This window comes from Sinocyclocheilus grahami, unplaced genomic scaffold, assembly GCF_001515645.1.
Source record: "Sinocyclocheilus grahami isolate Dianchi unplaced genomic scaffold, SAMN03320097.WGS_v1.1 scaffold875.1, whole genome shotgun sequence".
NCBI lineage: Eukaryota > Metazoa > Chordata > Actinopteri > Cypriniformes > Cyprinidae > Sinocyclocheilus > Sinocyclocheilus grahami.
In genome coordinates, this window is record NW_015506054.1 from 666,317 (window position 1) to 682,145 (window position 15,829).

Consider the following 15,829-nt stretch of genomic DNA (forward strand, 5'->3'; position numbering starts at 1 on the left):
TCACACACACACACTCTCCCACACACACACACACTCTCTCTCTCTCTCACACACACACACTCTCTCTCTCTCTCACACACACACACACAGACACCCACACAGACACCCACACAGACACCCACACAGACACACACTCACACACGCGCACACACGCACACACACACACACTCACACACTCTCTCACACACACACACACACCAGGTACACACACACACACGCGTTAAATACTCCATCCTGCGGCCCCATGCAGCTGTGAGGAGGTCCCTCTCTCTCCCTCTCTCTCTCCCTCTCCCTTGCCCGCCCTCCTTCTCTCTCTCTCTCTCCGTGTGTGTGTGTGTGTGTGGATCAGAGCGGTGCTGGCTCACGGAATGTGCGGAGTGTGGATTGAATAGTCTCTCGTGTGGATTAGCGCTGGGATTGTGTTGGGAAGACTCGCTGAGTCGAGGATGAGCCGCCAGCAGTGTGTGTGGATTACAGAAGCAGAGACGCGTTTCTCGTCAGCCTCGGGCGTCTGCCGTCTCGTGCTGGAATACCGTGTCCGGAAACACGATTAGTTTAGGGACCATGAACTCTGGAGTGGCGGTGAACGCCGGCAGGGAAGCAGCAGCCGAGGGAAGAGAGGTAAGACGCAGTAGATGGAGCTCTGAACCGACACACACTTAGGGAAAGACCTTTGCTCTCGTTCTCTTTCCATGTGTGTTTCTCTGCTGTCACTTTTAGAGTGTGTTTCAGATCTCATGTGAACGCCCTCCTACACCGGAGATGACTGCTGGAATCATGTCAGATCTGCTTCTTTTCAAACTTCTTTATTAACAGACACGAGAATGGAGAGATTAGAAAAAAATAAGCAGAAAAAATTACATCTATTATGAAACCATTCGCTTATAAAGTATTACCAGTAAATAAAAATACATTGAAAAGTGAGCATAGAGTGTGAATTGTGTTCATATAAAATGAAAAAGTACATAAAATACAGCTTGAAATAGGATACATATGCCGTTTTTTCACAGTTTTTCAGCATCTTGTGCCATAAGCTCCACATTTTTAAGAATGATGAGTTAAATATAATAAATGTATATGTATAATCAATTGTAATTTTTTTTTATTTACTTGTGTGTTTGATTGTTTACAGGGTTCCATGTTTTTTAAGAAACATTTTCGTAGTCACTTTAATTTTTCTATAGTTATGCTTAGTTCTTAGACTCATTTCTGTGTATAATTGTTATATATATATTTTTAATTTAGAAAATCTGTATGCCGTCAAAAATGAAACACTATATGAACTGCACACTGAAATAGAAATGATTATAATTGTATTTATTTGTTCTGGGTTTTTTTTAATAAACACTTTTATATTCCATTAAATTTTTTTCTAGTAATGCTTAGATATTAGACTCTTTTCTAAGTATAATTGTTATAATTTTTTTTATGTAAGAAAATTTGTCTGCCGTCAAATTGAAAAACGACATTAAATACCCCTTGAAATATAAATTTATTTTTTGGATATATATGTTTTCACTGTTTTTTGCATCTTGTGCCATGAGCACCACATTTTTAAGAATGAGAAAAAAAATATATATATATATATATATAATTGTAATTTTTTATTACAATTATTTCAATTTTTATATTTATAGTTTATATTTATTTATTTATTTATTTACAGAGTTATATTTTACATTTTTACATTTAAAAAAATCCATATTTTTGTGTTTTTATATTCAGAATATTTGTTTCTTGTTTTGCTTGGTTCTCAAGTCGTTCATTGAGAGTAATATAATTTAGGGTATCATAATTAGTATAATTGTTTATATACAATCATTTATGTATAATTTTAGATATAATCTTTATTGTTATTATTTTAAAGAAAATCTTTATGCTTACGCCATCATCCCAAACTACTGGAAAAATCATAATTAATTTAGTCAGAAAGTGTGTGAACACATTTCATTTTATATTCATACGTTTTGCACTGTGTTCACATTTGAAGTTTTATTTTTATTTTCAATATTTCATTAAATGCATCATAAACGTATAATGTAATAATTGTGTTTATTTCATCCCTCCGTTAAACTAGTGCTTGTTGTGCATTAATCTCAAGATTTATTAGGAGAAAACAGCTTGGTTGGATTGCATAATGTTGCAGTTCATGGATTTGGGTATTTTCTTCCTCGCATCGCGTGCATGTAATGTCTCGTCGTTGTGTGTTTTATGAGCTGATGTTGTTGCCATTTAAGTGTCAGGGATGTAATCAGATCCCGTCTTACTCGCTTGGAGCGTTTGATCCCACACCAAATCACACAAAAGCCACACTTAATAGGGAACACCTTTGATTTGGACCTGCTAGCGTAACATTTTAATTGGCCAAACACGTGTTTATGTGAAATGTGCCGCTCCTACAGCTGCTGCTTGTCAGGGACGGCTGTTTTATGGCCGAGGGAACGCAGTGTTAAGGATGTTTACAGATGTTATCCGCTTCCATCGATCAGGGATTGTTCTTGAAGTGAGGAGTCTTAAAGGAACGTCTCTTTTGGTTTACCGCATGACGCGTTAGGAAATCATTGCGAATTATCCCTCAGTCTGTAGAAATGAACTAGAAGTGTTTTTACTGTAGTGGTCTCAAGGTCAAATCCTGTAAAGTTGTGGTTGTTTGTATTCTTGAGAAATAAACAGATATCAGTGGATTTATATTAGGCACTTGAAGGTTGTTAATTCATTTATTAATTTATTGTAAGGGCATTTATTTATTGGTGTGTTGTTGCAACAGAAATAATTCTGAATTATTTCTCAGTTTGTAAAAACGAACTGGAAGGATTTTTTACAGTAATGGTCTCAAGGTCAAACACTATTTATTTATTTATTTCAATTATTTATTTATTTATTCTAAGTGCATTTATATGTTGGTGTGTTGTTGATTGTTATTTGTTTATATTCTTAAAAAAACCAAATGAATTCAGCAGATGTCAGTGGATTTATATTAGGCATTTGAATGCTATTTATCTGTCTATTTGTTTGTTTATATTAATTTAATATTTTTTTTTAGTTATTTTGAGTGCAAATTTATTTTAATAAATTATTAATTTATTTTAATAAATTGTAATTGTATTTATTAAATTGTATTATTTAGTTAGTTCTATTTTAATTATTTTGTTATTTAATTAATAATACAATTATTTGTAATTAATTAATTAATTTTAATGTAGTTTAATTTAAACAAGTTTATTGCATTTCTTTATTTAATTATATTTATTTTTTTTATTTATTTGTATTTTTAGTGTAGTTTTACTCTATTTTAAACTATCCAGACTATTCAGTGTATAAGCAAGTAATTTCACAATTAATTTACCGTTGTAATCATTTTATGCAGTAATGGAGTCAAATAGTTGCTGTTAAACTGTATAAAATACATCAGAAAGACGTTATAACATTTTGTGCATAAGCGCTGTGATTATTGCCGATTTTACAGTTTATTTCTGATGCTGTGCTTTAGCCTGCTTTGCTTCCATTGTTTGTGCATTAATGCAAATGTAACAAGTCGAGTCCATATTGTTAGCTCAGGTCAATTATAATGTTAGATTGCCATCAGATACGACTTTTGATTTTAATAGTGTATTTTATACGGTTAATAAATGCTTTAGAAGTATTTATCACTATTTGTTCATGTTAACTAATGGAAGCTTATTGTAAAGAACGTTCCTTCAAGAAAAAACCGGTCTGAGGTTAAAAAGGTTTCAGGATGACAGGAATTCTTCTGTTCTCACGCTAGACGGCTCGTGTCCTCCTCCCTAAGACAGACGTAAGACAGAGTCTCTTTATCTGACCGGGAGCGTCTGTCCTCTTGCAGTGCACTGTTTGATAAGCGCAGGGCCGCTGTCTATTTTTATCTCCGCTTCGCCTCTCACACTGATTTAGTGCAGTGTTCGGCTCTCTGGCTCTAGTACACGCTAAAAAGCCACTTTAGATCGGAGGAGATCTGCACAGAGCTTTCTGAAGCTCTTTGTGCATCTGTGGTGTCATGCAAGAGCGGGATGGACGGCCTCATGTGGAGATCAGACTCCAGGGGCCCGTAAGAAACACACAGAAGTGCAGACGCTCTTCATCTGAGATCTTTGTTCCTCCAGTGTTCAGGGAAAAGCTTCACACTTAACTGTTACCGAGCTAAAAGGTTATATATTAATGTTGCAGTATAATTGCGCACGCTATACCAGGGGTGGTCCTTTTTAGGTGGGCTTCAGTGCCACTTCCTCAAGAAAGTTTATTATTCTCATGTGTTTTAAGTCTTGTCAGATCAAACTTTAAAGTGATTTTAAGCCATTCAAGCGCAAGACGACGTGAATTGAGATCTCAATGCGGTACTTGCACACACACACACACACACACACACACACACACACACACACAGAAAGCGCCTCTCAGACAGCAGGTGCAAGGGCGGACTTCACCAATAAGTGAGGTAAGTGGCCACTTAGGGCCCCTGGGGAATCAGGGGGCCCCATCTTATATTTGCGAAACATATTTGGCAAACGCTCCAGTGTGTATTTGCGTTCTGGAGAGCGTCAGATGTTCACTCACCGCTCAAAGCACAGAGTTTTTGTCAAATGCTGTTCTGCAAGCTCGCGAATCCTCTCATTATAACGACGTGTAGATGCGATGTAAGTAAGAGATTCATTGTGCAGTGCAGACGCTTCATTGATGATCACGATGAGCTGAAGTGAATGACAGCTTGAGGGAGCGCTCTTTGCACACTTTCTAGGCTGAATAATCCTGTCTGACTGTCTCAGAACAGATATATTAACCTCAGAGAAGAAAGCATTGTGTTTCATGATTTTATTTGTCTTGATGTTTCAAAATGACTCGATTGTGTGCTTTTCCTATGTGCACCGGCATGAACTGCTGCACACTCTTACAAAAGCATGAATGTGACGACTGGAGATTTTCCGCTTAATATATTATATTTTCGATTTGTTTCTTGACAAACCCTACCATATATATGCCTTACGAACACTTGGAATACGGAACGAGTTGCATGGGATAATTTTATGATATTTGAATCCTTTTTGTAAAAAGATTGAAGAAGGTTACAATTAATTAAATGAACAAGTACAAGCTTTTTTTTTATAATGTCGTCTTCTGTGATCTGAAAAGAATAAGCCTAATATGGCTTTAGAAAAGCATCAGGTTTGAATAATAATTTACTCAAGTTGTGAAGAGGTAAATAAACTATGAGAGAGAGAGAGAGAGAGAGAGAGAGAGAGAGAGAGAGAGCAAAATAAGGGTTAGGCGTAAAAGAGCACTAGTTATTGTGCTGGGGCCCCATACCTGAAATTTGCTTAGGGCCCCTCATGTCCTCCCCTGAGCAGGTGAATACCAAACTGAATTGTCTTTTGTGTCTTGAGCGCGTGTCCTAAAAGGTTGAAAACCCCTGGTTTAGAGTAGTGTACGTTTTCCATCTGAACGAAATTATTTTTATTTCTATAAAAAAAAAACGATTTTAAAACGTGAAATGGTGAAATTTACGGTAAAATACCGGAAGCTGTGGTTGCCAAAACGTCACCGAAAAAAATATGTTAGGAACATTTTAGGTTTTCCAGACTTAACTAAAATTCACAATAAAAAAATGTAACAACTTTAGGTGTAAGATAAACCCCTAATGTACACAACTGATAAGAGAGAAAAAAACTAAGAAGAAACTGTTATTTCAATGAAAAAACATCAAATATGAAGTGTCATGCAGAGAATTCTGGGAGTATCAATTTACGTTTTTTTAGCAATAGCTTTACAGAAAATGCAGAAAATTATACAATGACCATTTCTTTTTTATCACTTCCAAAATTCATAATTTAACAGTATTTTACTGTAAAATTACATTAAATGTAATTACAGATATTCACCATATCCTGTCTATTATGGAAACTTACTGTTAACCAGTTAACAGGTTTTTAGTGTAGCATTTTTAGTCTTTTAATGTTAAAATCACAATCACTTTTTACAGTGTAGTGTTTATGTAATGCCATCATTCTTGTTATGTGCCAAATCACGGGACCCCAATCCCAATGCATGTTAAGTGTCTCTGTGTTCAGTAGTTAATTGTGCTGCGGTGATGTGTTGTGTTTAAACGGCCCGTTATTGTAGATTTTCCATCCGCTGTTATGTTCTCTGAGAGCAGTGTGTTGTTGCATTTAGTGGCGAGCTGAATTTTGCACTGAAGTGTATGAACGAGTGAGCGTTTCACTCTTACTCAGGTGAACTTCGGTGAGATTTTGTACTAGTCAGTTAACCGTTTACATGATATTAACATCCAGTTCCTGTGACCTGAATCTGATCACACTTGTTAAGTGTAAAGCACCAAATGCAGGTGTAAATGTGTTCTTATCCAATCACTGAAATGCATGTGACCACGTTTGCAGAGAAATGAACACTGAAGGACTTTTAAAAGCAATATTGAGTTGTTTTTTGATGTGAGTAGATGTAAATGCATGTAGGCATGATATTAGAGACTCTCCGCTTGATGAAATCTCCTCACAAGTGTTCACAGGAGACGCGTGTTAATAACCCGCCATCACTAGAGATCAGATCACATGTGAGCGATTTCAAAAGCTCAATTTCTGACTTTCTGTCTCTCAGGATTTCAAGATCGGGCTCCGTCACTTTGTCTCTTTCTCGGCACAACACCTTTGAGCCGCTCGTTCAGGGTACTAATGTCCTCAGATTTACCGGCGCCTCTGACGGTAGAGCCGCGGCTCGTAAAGCTCTGCGCTCGCTGATGGATGTGATGGGAGATTGTGAACGGAGAACGAGAGCGAGCTGGTGTTGTGACGGCCGTGATTTATGTCACTTCTGTAGGGAAGACAAACTCACTCGAGAGGAAAGTGGCGTCTCGCTGCGATTTACAGGCCCTCCGCTCGAGAAGGCCTGAACAATGAGCCAGTCTAGATATGAAAGCAGCTTTTATTTTATACAAATTTACAGCATGCTTTATTAAACCCACGGGGCTGGTAAATCCACAGTGTTTTACTGGGTTTGTTTGTCTGGTTCAGCGAGAGGAGAAAGGTATGCAGTAACCAGACGCACTGCAGCTCATTAGTTAATAACCTTAATGGATTGATGAAGTGCTTTAAAGGGATAGTTCACCCAAAAATGAAAATTACCCCATGATTTACTCACACTCAAGCCATCCTAGGTGTATATGACTTTCTTCTTTCAGACGAATACAATCTGAGTTATATTTAAAAATGTCCTGGCTCTTCCAAGCTTTATAATGGCAGTGAATGGGTGTTATTTTTCAATAGTCCAGAAGAAGTCCAATAAAGTGCATTTATCCATCATAAAAAGTGCCTCACACGACTCCAGGGGGTGAATAAAGACACAATAGAACGCCGTTCCGGCGGATGACGTAGTGTAAGATCTGCTGAGAATATGCTAGTCTCGTGAGAACCAACGTTTGTTTACAGGAGCATTCAACACAATAAATCAGTGCAAATAGTTTTAATAAAGTTCAAATAGGTCTCAGCTTAGACAGAATCATCATTTCTATTCATTGTCCACTGATGTACTGATGAGCATTAGCTGCTTCCAGCGCTGTCTGCCTGTGTTTTCTCTATTCTGAATCATTCGCTGCTCATATGTCACTCATATTACGCGTTCATAACCCGCCCTGTCTCCTGTGACGAACGTCCATTACACTCACGCATTCAGTTCTGTACATAAGAAACCCAGAGAAACATGTCTAAGGATGAAACATGAAGCTAATAAGCACACGATTACGACACTATATGATTTGTATGTGATTTTCATGAGATTCAGCCTGTTTTCAATACAATACAGGTATGATATGAGCTACAAATATTTCAGCAAGATTATATGGCCAAAACACACATTGGCTCACAACACAGATTGGATTGAGGTGTGTAAATCAGCATAGAAAATAACAAACAAATTGCAAGCATAGATAAATATAATAGAACAAAGATACAAATGAAATGAAACAGTATTATTCAGAATAATCAAATGTGACTGCATAGTCTTCACTGTATAAATTAAATCTAATAAATCTGTGTTAAAGCTACAAAAGTGAGTTTTGTTGTTTGATTAACATTCATGACACAGAAAGCAACAGGAACATTAAGCTGCTGTGAACCAATATACTGTTACACATCCCTTTACCTTCACCTAAGCCATAAGCAACCGTGTTTACAGGGATACTGTCAGACACATGCCTTTTGACATCATTTCATGCACAAATAGACGAAGTGAACAGAATTCAGTGTTCATGTGCATCTGCGTGGCTCTGTGTGTTCATCATTGAGCTCTATTTTGCGCCTTCTCGCGCTCGAATGGTTTAAAATCGCTTGAATGTAAACCGACTGGACCTAAAGCACATGCAAATGATGAACCTTGGATTAAAAACTGTGCAATTAATCCAAGAATCTAACCGTGGTGCCTGGTCCATACGGATTAACAATCACTATACTAAACATATACGATATATCGTGCAGCACTAGACTGCGTATAAGACTGTGATTATTTAAGGCGAGACACTACAGGCTTGGGATTTGACCATAGAATGTCAATATTGATGAATCAAGTATTTACAGTAGTATAGTCATTGGCAGAAGAGGAAAATGAATAATCTCTCTGCTCAAAACGCATAAGATCATGCTGCCGCTAGCACAGCAGGCCAAAATATTCACTGTTCGTCTCACTTAAATATTTATCAGCTGTCAGATGGTTTCAGGAATCAGCTGAAGTGTGACTGTTTCAGTGTGCTGATGTTTAAATGATGAATGTCGTGCTAGTAATATTGATGTGTCGTGATGGTTTTACATGCTGCTGCCATTTCTGTCAGGACGGATGTGAAGCTCTAGTGTGTAACGCCAAGATACTCAACAAGAGGTTTATTTCCTTACACATGTCTTCAGACATCTTGTCTGTGCAGAACTTGTGACGGCATGACTGTGCAGTTGCTAAGGAGTTCTGGGTGGTTGCTAGGTGCTGTGCTTTCTGACACCCAGGTGGACTAGTTTAAATAGATTTTTTAATAGACGTTTTGACATTTTTATCAGCGGTTAGAACGTTTGCATGGTGAAATATTCAGACAAGCTGCATCTCTAATTTCATTCCCTTTCAAACAGAGCAGCTACGGCTGTGCACATTTATATATTAGGCTGTTATAGTATTTATTAATATTGTAAAAATAGCTTTTATTTGAGTTTGTTTTAGCAATTTTGTTACATCCTTGTTAAAGCTTTAATTAATTTTTTTATTTCTGTTTTAATATTTTTAGTACTTCAACTTGAACTTATTTTATTTAATTTAGTTTTTTTAATTCTCATCTAATATTTTGTATTTCAGCTTAATTTCATTAAATTTTAATATCATTGTTAATATAAAATAAATGTAAATATATTCAGTGATTTTTTTATTTAACTTAAATAGATTTTTATTTCCATTTTACTTTAGTACTTAAGCTTGATTTATTTCAATTAGTTGCCAAAACAACATTTATCATTTTCATTCGTTTTTTAAGTTGCATGTTTTCATTCAGTATTTATTTTATTTCAATAAAGAAATTAAATTTTAATATTAGATAAGTGTAAATATAGTCCAATATACCGAATCAGAGCCGTTTATAAATCTGCTCAGTTTGCTATTGGTCATTTTTATATTTTGATTATTATTTTAATGATTTTTATTTAACTTTATTTTTATTTCTGTTTTAGTAATTTTAGCACTTAAATATATTTTCTTTCAATTAATTGCCATGGCAACATTTCTAAATTTAGGGTTTTTTTAAGTTTAAGCTTTTTAAGATTTTATTTCAGTTTCATTAAAGAAAGTGATTTTTAATATCACATAAATGGAAATATATTCAGTGCTTTAGAGAAATGTCAGTCTGAGCTGTATATAAATCTGTTCAGTTGGCTGATGTCTTTTTATTGGCGTTTAATTTATTTTTAATTCCATTTTTGTTTTCGTAATTTTAGTACTTAAACTTTATTTTAGGTAGTTGCCAAGGCAACATTTCTTATTTTCATTAGTTTTTTAAAGGTTTTTTTATTTTTATTTTTAATACCAGATAAATGAAACGTATTCAACGATTCAGCAAAATGTCATTCATTTTATCACCATCTTAAGAGTGCAATAAACTGAATCACAGAGCATTTATAAATCTGTTCATTTCGCTGATGGTTGCATTTCATTTATTGGAATAATTGGAGCTGTTGTGGATTTTAAGATTTCAGTGAAACGGCCACACACACTTAACGCTTTCCAATCAGCACTTGATTCACTTACTGATCTGTTTTTCCTGATTGTAGATTGAGTTTAGCTTAACAACAGTGATTCTCTGTTTCCTTTTCATCCGGATGCTCTTTTCTGTGTCTGTTTCTGTCTCTCTCAGCCTCAAACCTCTTCTATTTATAACATTAAAGGCTGATGGTCTGTGTGTGTGTGTGTGTGTGTGTGTGTGTGTGTGTGTGTGTGTGAGAGAGAGTGTGTGTGTGAGAGTGTGTGTGTGTGTGTGAGAGTGTGTGTGTGTATAGAGTGAAGTGTGTTGAGTGTGTGTGTGACGCTGAGGCCTCGGAGCGAGTGTGTACATAGATAATTCACCTTTCACAGACTATTAAACTGGAAAAGGAACGTGTGAGCACCTCAAGTACCTTCACTCCCTTCAGTCCAAATAAACGCTGTATTTACACCGCAGCCGCAGCTCATAAAAGCACCTCTGAAGACAAAGCGCCCTTTATTCAGTGCTGTAGAGAGAGAGATGGACGTTTGCACCGCAGGTTTCATAGGGAATAGTGTTTTTGTTACCTACCTGGAGAAAGAGCTTGTTTTATTGTAATAGTTAGACATAAAAGATGTTGAATTTTGGACGCGATTGAGCTCAAACCTATTGTGATGTGGTAAGTTTGATTATGCAGGTTGCAAATGGAAAAAGAGAAGCATTTTCTTTTGTGTTCAGTTTATTATGTGTACAGTATTATGAGTTTTTTGTCGTTTGTATATACAGTGGGTACGGAAAGTATTCAGACCCCCTTAAATGTGATATAGTTAAGTAACATCACACTAGTAAATGTGCTTTTTCCCTGAATATCTGCACAATGAGATATTGATTTTAAATAGCTGTTACTAAATCGATCAGCATTTTGAACAAATTGGGTGAGTAATTGATTCTGAAATCTAACTAAACGATTCTTGAGCAAATCAGCCGTTTGAACGAATCAGTTGAATGAATGACTCAGTGACTCACTCATTAAGTTGCCACCTATTGGCGGTTTTAGTTTCGTATTAAAAGTATAATTTCTGAATGAGTCAGCCATTTGAATGGTTCATTGAATGACTCAGTGACTCACTCATTAAGTTGCCGCCTATTGGCAGTTTTAGTTTGGTATTAAAAATATAATTTCTAAATGAATCAGCCATTTGAACGGTTCATTGAATGACTCAGTGACTCACTCATTAAGTTGCCACCCATTGGTGGTTTTAGTTTAATAATTAAATTATTATTTCTAAACAAATCAGCTGTTGAAACAAATTATTTGAATGAATGTCACCACATATTAATCATTTAAAGTGTAATTTCTAAATGAATCAGTTGAATGAATGACTCGGTGACTCATTAGGCCGCAAACGATTAGAGGTTTTAGTTTCATATTTAAAGTATAGTTTCTAAACTAATCAGTTGAATGAAAGACTCACTGGCTCACTAAGTTGTCACGTATTGGTGGTTTTAGTTTCACATTTAATGTATTCTAAACAAATCAGTTGAATGAATGACTCATTCATTGAGTAGATTCATAATTAAAGTATCATTTCTAAATGAATCAGTTGAATGAATGACTTAAAGAATTTTTAATTAAACTGACACCTCCTGATGGTTGTAGTTTCATATTTAAAGTACCATTTCTAAATGAATCAGTCGTTTAAACGAATTGGTTGAATGAATTATTTTTAATACCCACTGTATGTGCCGTTTGATGTGTTGAATGTGCAGATGTGTCTGTCCAGCTTTGAGCTTCAGCATGTTTATTTATGACTCTGTTTCTCATTAATGGAGAAACCATTGCTGTCTGATTGAAAGCATGCTTTAGAAACAAATCAGAGGTAGATCTGCGTAACAGCTCTGACAAATTTGGGTTTTGCTCTCGCTCTCGTGTTATTTATCCAAAGCAAAGCTAATTAGTTTCAGAGCTGAAAGCGGAGCTTTGATTTGAATTGGAGATGCAGTTGCACTCGTCTAATGAACAGAGAAACTGGGTTAGAACTTATTCTAACGGGTGAATGTTTGCGCTGTGCTGCCGTCATTGTTGTGTGAGGCGTTTTCTTCTGGTGTTTGACCGGCGGGGTGGAGATCCTCTTCCTGATGGGAATCTTCAGAAAGTGTCTGCTTGTTTGCGTCCTGACAACATTCCACCGGTGGGAAGCGTGTGAACATTCGTTCTGTGGCTTCTTGTAGATGCCAACAAATGAAATACAAAATGTACTTTTATCTCTCTCTCTCTCTCTCTCTCTCTCTCTCTTTTTTTTCCAGAGCGTCATTTCATTGCATGTTGATAGTTTATTTTACTCTAATTTGGGCTCTATGAAATCTGTTTAGTTTTTTCACAAATTCTGTGTTATTTTCTCCTAAATTCCATGTTTATGTTTTTTATTTCTTGAATTCCTTTTTAATGGTTTAATTAAATTAAAAAAAAAATAATAGTGTTGTCTAATCAATTAAATTCATAAAGATTTAACAATTTAATAATTTATTAAACATTTATAAATAATAGGGCCCTACGGAATATTTTATTGTTTTCCTCCAAATTTCTTTTTATTTTTCCCAAATTCTGTTTAATTTTTTCTCCAAAATTCTGTGTTTAAATTTTTCTGGATTCCAGAAAAATGTCATTTAAATATAAAAGCATGTCTGATCAATTGAATTCATAAGCTTCAATGATTTATTACAATTTTAACAATAATATGACCCTTTTAAATGTTTTTATTTATTTATTTTTTAAAATATTTTATGTTTAAATTTTTCTGGATTCCATTTTAATTATTTAATTATATTTTAATAAAAACCATGTGTAATCAATTGAATTCATAAAACTTTAACAATTTAATCATTTATTACAATTTTAACCGTAATGGGACCCTATGAAATGTTAATTTTTTCCCCCCAAAAATTCTGTTTCTCCTGTTTTATTTTTTCTGGATTCCATTTTAATCGTTTGATAAAGTTTAATAATCAAAAAGCATGTCTTATCAATTGAATTAATAAAACCTTAACAATTTAATCATTTATTACAATTTTAACAATAATAAAATATATATTTTTCTTACATTTAATTTGACTTTTTCCCAAAATTCAGTTTTATTTATTTTTTCTGAATTCCATATTAAATGTGTTGATTAAATTTTAATAATCAAAAAGCATGTCTCATTTATTAAAATGTTAACAATAATAGGGCCCTATGAATTTGTCTATTTTTATTTTTTGCCAGATTTGGTGACATTCCTCACTATACTGCAAATTCCATTTTTATGACTAGATTCTGCGATTCTGTCCATGTTTTCCTCGTTGTGGTAATCATAAAGCTCTAACCAATTGAATTTGGAGTGTTCCCTGATTGATTCCCGAAAGTTTGATATTTCTTAAAACTTGCCGTACTGCACTTAAAACAAGACGACTTAAGCATTGTTTTTCGCTCTCAAAAAAACCCTGTTGTCTTTGATGTCCAGCATATTGACCTCGGGTCACGACCTTTGACCTCTGCCTCAGCGTGAGTGTTTGAGATCTGAGAGACGTTAGTAGCTGCAGGAACTCCAGCCTGAAAACTTCATTCCTGCGACAAAACGGATGTTAAAAACACGCGGCCCAATAAAGTGAATCACCTGCAATTAAGTCTCTAAACGATTCGCATTTTTGCAATGCTTTGGATGAAGGTCTGCATGTCTGAACGAAAGTGAATCCTGCTCCAGTTATTGATGCTGCTGTTGTGAATTGCTCTTTATTGGGTTTATTTGTAATGGAAAAACAATTCTAAACAATAAAACATAAAAGGAAAATTTGCACTCAATGAGGAAAAGCCTGCGTTTTGTCGAAGTCGCAGTATTACGGTCTATATTAGTGAGAGACTGATATATCAGCCTGTTCTTGAGACATTTGAGGTTGTTGGCAGTTCACTTGGACGATTAATGGAAGTTGTAGTTCCTTTGCGTGTCACTTTAACAATCTAGCATCCGTCTTGTCAATAGATAATGAATCATTTCTGATTTCAGTGTTTTTAGTCAATTTGCAGTAAATATTGTAGGGGGGAAATAAAAGTTTGTTTGATTTCAGCAATGTTTATTTCCTTAAGTTCCTCTTTACATCCTTGTGTTTTGTACGTTATCAGTTTGAGATTGGTTAGATTTTTTTAATGCTCATGAAAGAAGTCTCTTCTGCTCAACAAGACTTCATTTACTTGATTAAAAATACAGTAATATTTATATAATATTTAATCATTTATTAAACTTGTAATAATAATCGGGCCCTATAAAATGTTTACATTTTTATTTTAACCTAATTACGTGCGTTCTGTTTAAATTTTTTTCTGGATTCCATTTATATGGTTTAATTACATTTTAATTATCAAAAAGCATGTGTAATCAATTGAATTCATGAAACTTTAGCAATTTAATATTTTGTTAAAAATGTAACAATAATAGGACCCTATGAATTCCCCCCCCCCCCAGAAATTCTGTGTTGTCTGTTTTAAGTTTTCTAGATTTTCTGTTTTATGATTTATGATTTAAGGCTGCATTTCTTTGATCAAAAATGCAGTAAAAACAGTATTATTGTGAAATAATATTATAATGTAAAATAGCTGTTTTCTATGAAATCTCTGTTAAAATATAATGTATTTCTGTGATGTGCAGCTGTATTTTCAGCATCATTCCTCCAGTCTTCAGTGTCACATGATCTTCAGAAATCAGTATAATATGCTGATCTGCTGCTCGAGAAACATTTCTGATTATTATCAATGTTGAACACAGTTGTGCTGCCCGATATTTTTGTGGAAACTGTGATACATTTTATTTCACAGATGAACAGAAAGTTCAAAAGAACAGCATTTATTTGAAATAGAAATTGTGTGTAACATTAATTTATAAATGTCTTTACTATCACTTTACACCAATTTAATGCTGAATAAAAGCCCTTACTTTTTGTTACAGTTTAGGCATTGGCCATTAAATAAACCCATATCTCTGGACTTCTAGTGTATATACACTTATAATACAGCAGAAAATAACAAAGGCCTCACACACACATGCGGAGACGATCCCTCCCTATCCTGACAGGAAGGAAAGGCCAGCTAAAGGAAGCGGAGGACGCAGAGCGTCTGTAGTCCACTAAAGGAGACTCACGCGACTGCGAACAGACACTTTATAATATTCACATGTGAACGAACCGAGGTTAGAACCGCAGATGATGATCGGACGCTTGAGCGTTTCGTTTGGAGTTTAGCAGCAGCGACAGAGATGTCATGTCAGTGACAGGCAACGGTGAGCGGATCAGAAGAGATTGTGTGTGTGTGTGTGTGAGAGAGTCTGTGTTTGTGTGTGTGTGTGTGTGTGTGTGTGAGTGAGTGAGTGAGTGAGTGAGTGTGTGTGTGTGTGAGTGAGTGAGTGAGTGAGTGAGTGTGTGTGTGTGTGAGTGAGTGAGTGAGTGAGTGAGTGTGTGTGTGTGTGAGTGAGTGAGTGAGTGAGTGAGTGTGTGTGTGTGTGAGTGAGTGAGTGAGTGAGTGAGTGTGTGTGTGTGTGAGTGAGTGAGTGAGTGTGTGAGTGTGTGTGTGAGTGAGTG

At 35.3% G+C, this 15,829-nt stretch overlaps 1 protein-coding gene across 2 annotated transcripts in view; it reads left to right on the forward strand.

The window, feature by feature from the left end:
- The window catches only part of LOC107563422 (MCC regulator of WNT signaling pathway), a 126,942-nt gene that overhangs the window by 22,882 nt on the left and 88,231 nt on the right, over positions 1 to 15,829 (forward strand). Inside the window, exon 1 of one of the 2 annotated variants that reach the window (XM_016248301.1) lies at positions 355 to 621. The exons of the other annotated variant lie outside the window; for it this stretch is intronic. Coding sequence (XP_016103787.1) covers positions 565 to 621 — 57 coding nt within the window. The 5' untranslated portion in view covers positions 355 to 564. Of the gene's footprint in view, positions 1 to 354; positions 622 to 15,829 lie in introns of those variants that run through there. 2 annotated transcript variants of the gene reach the window in all.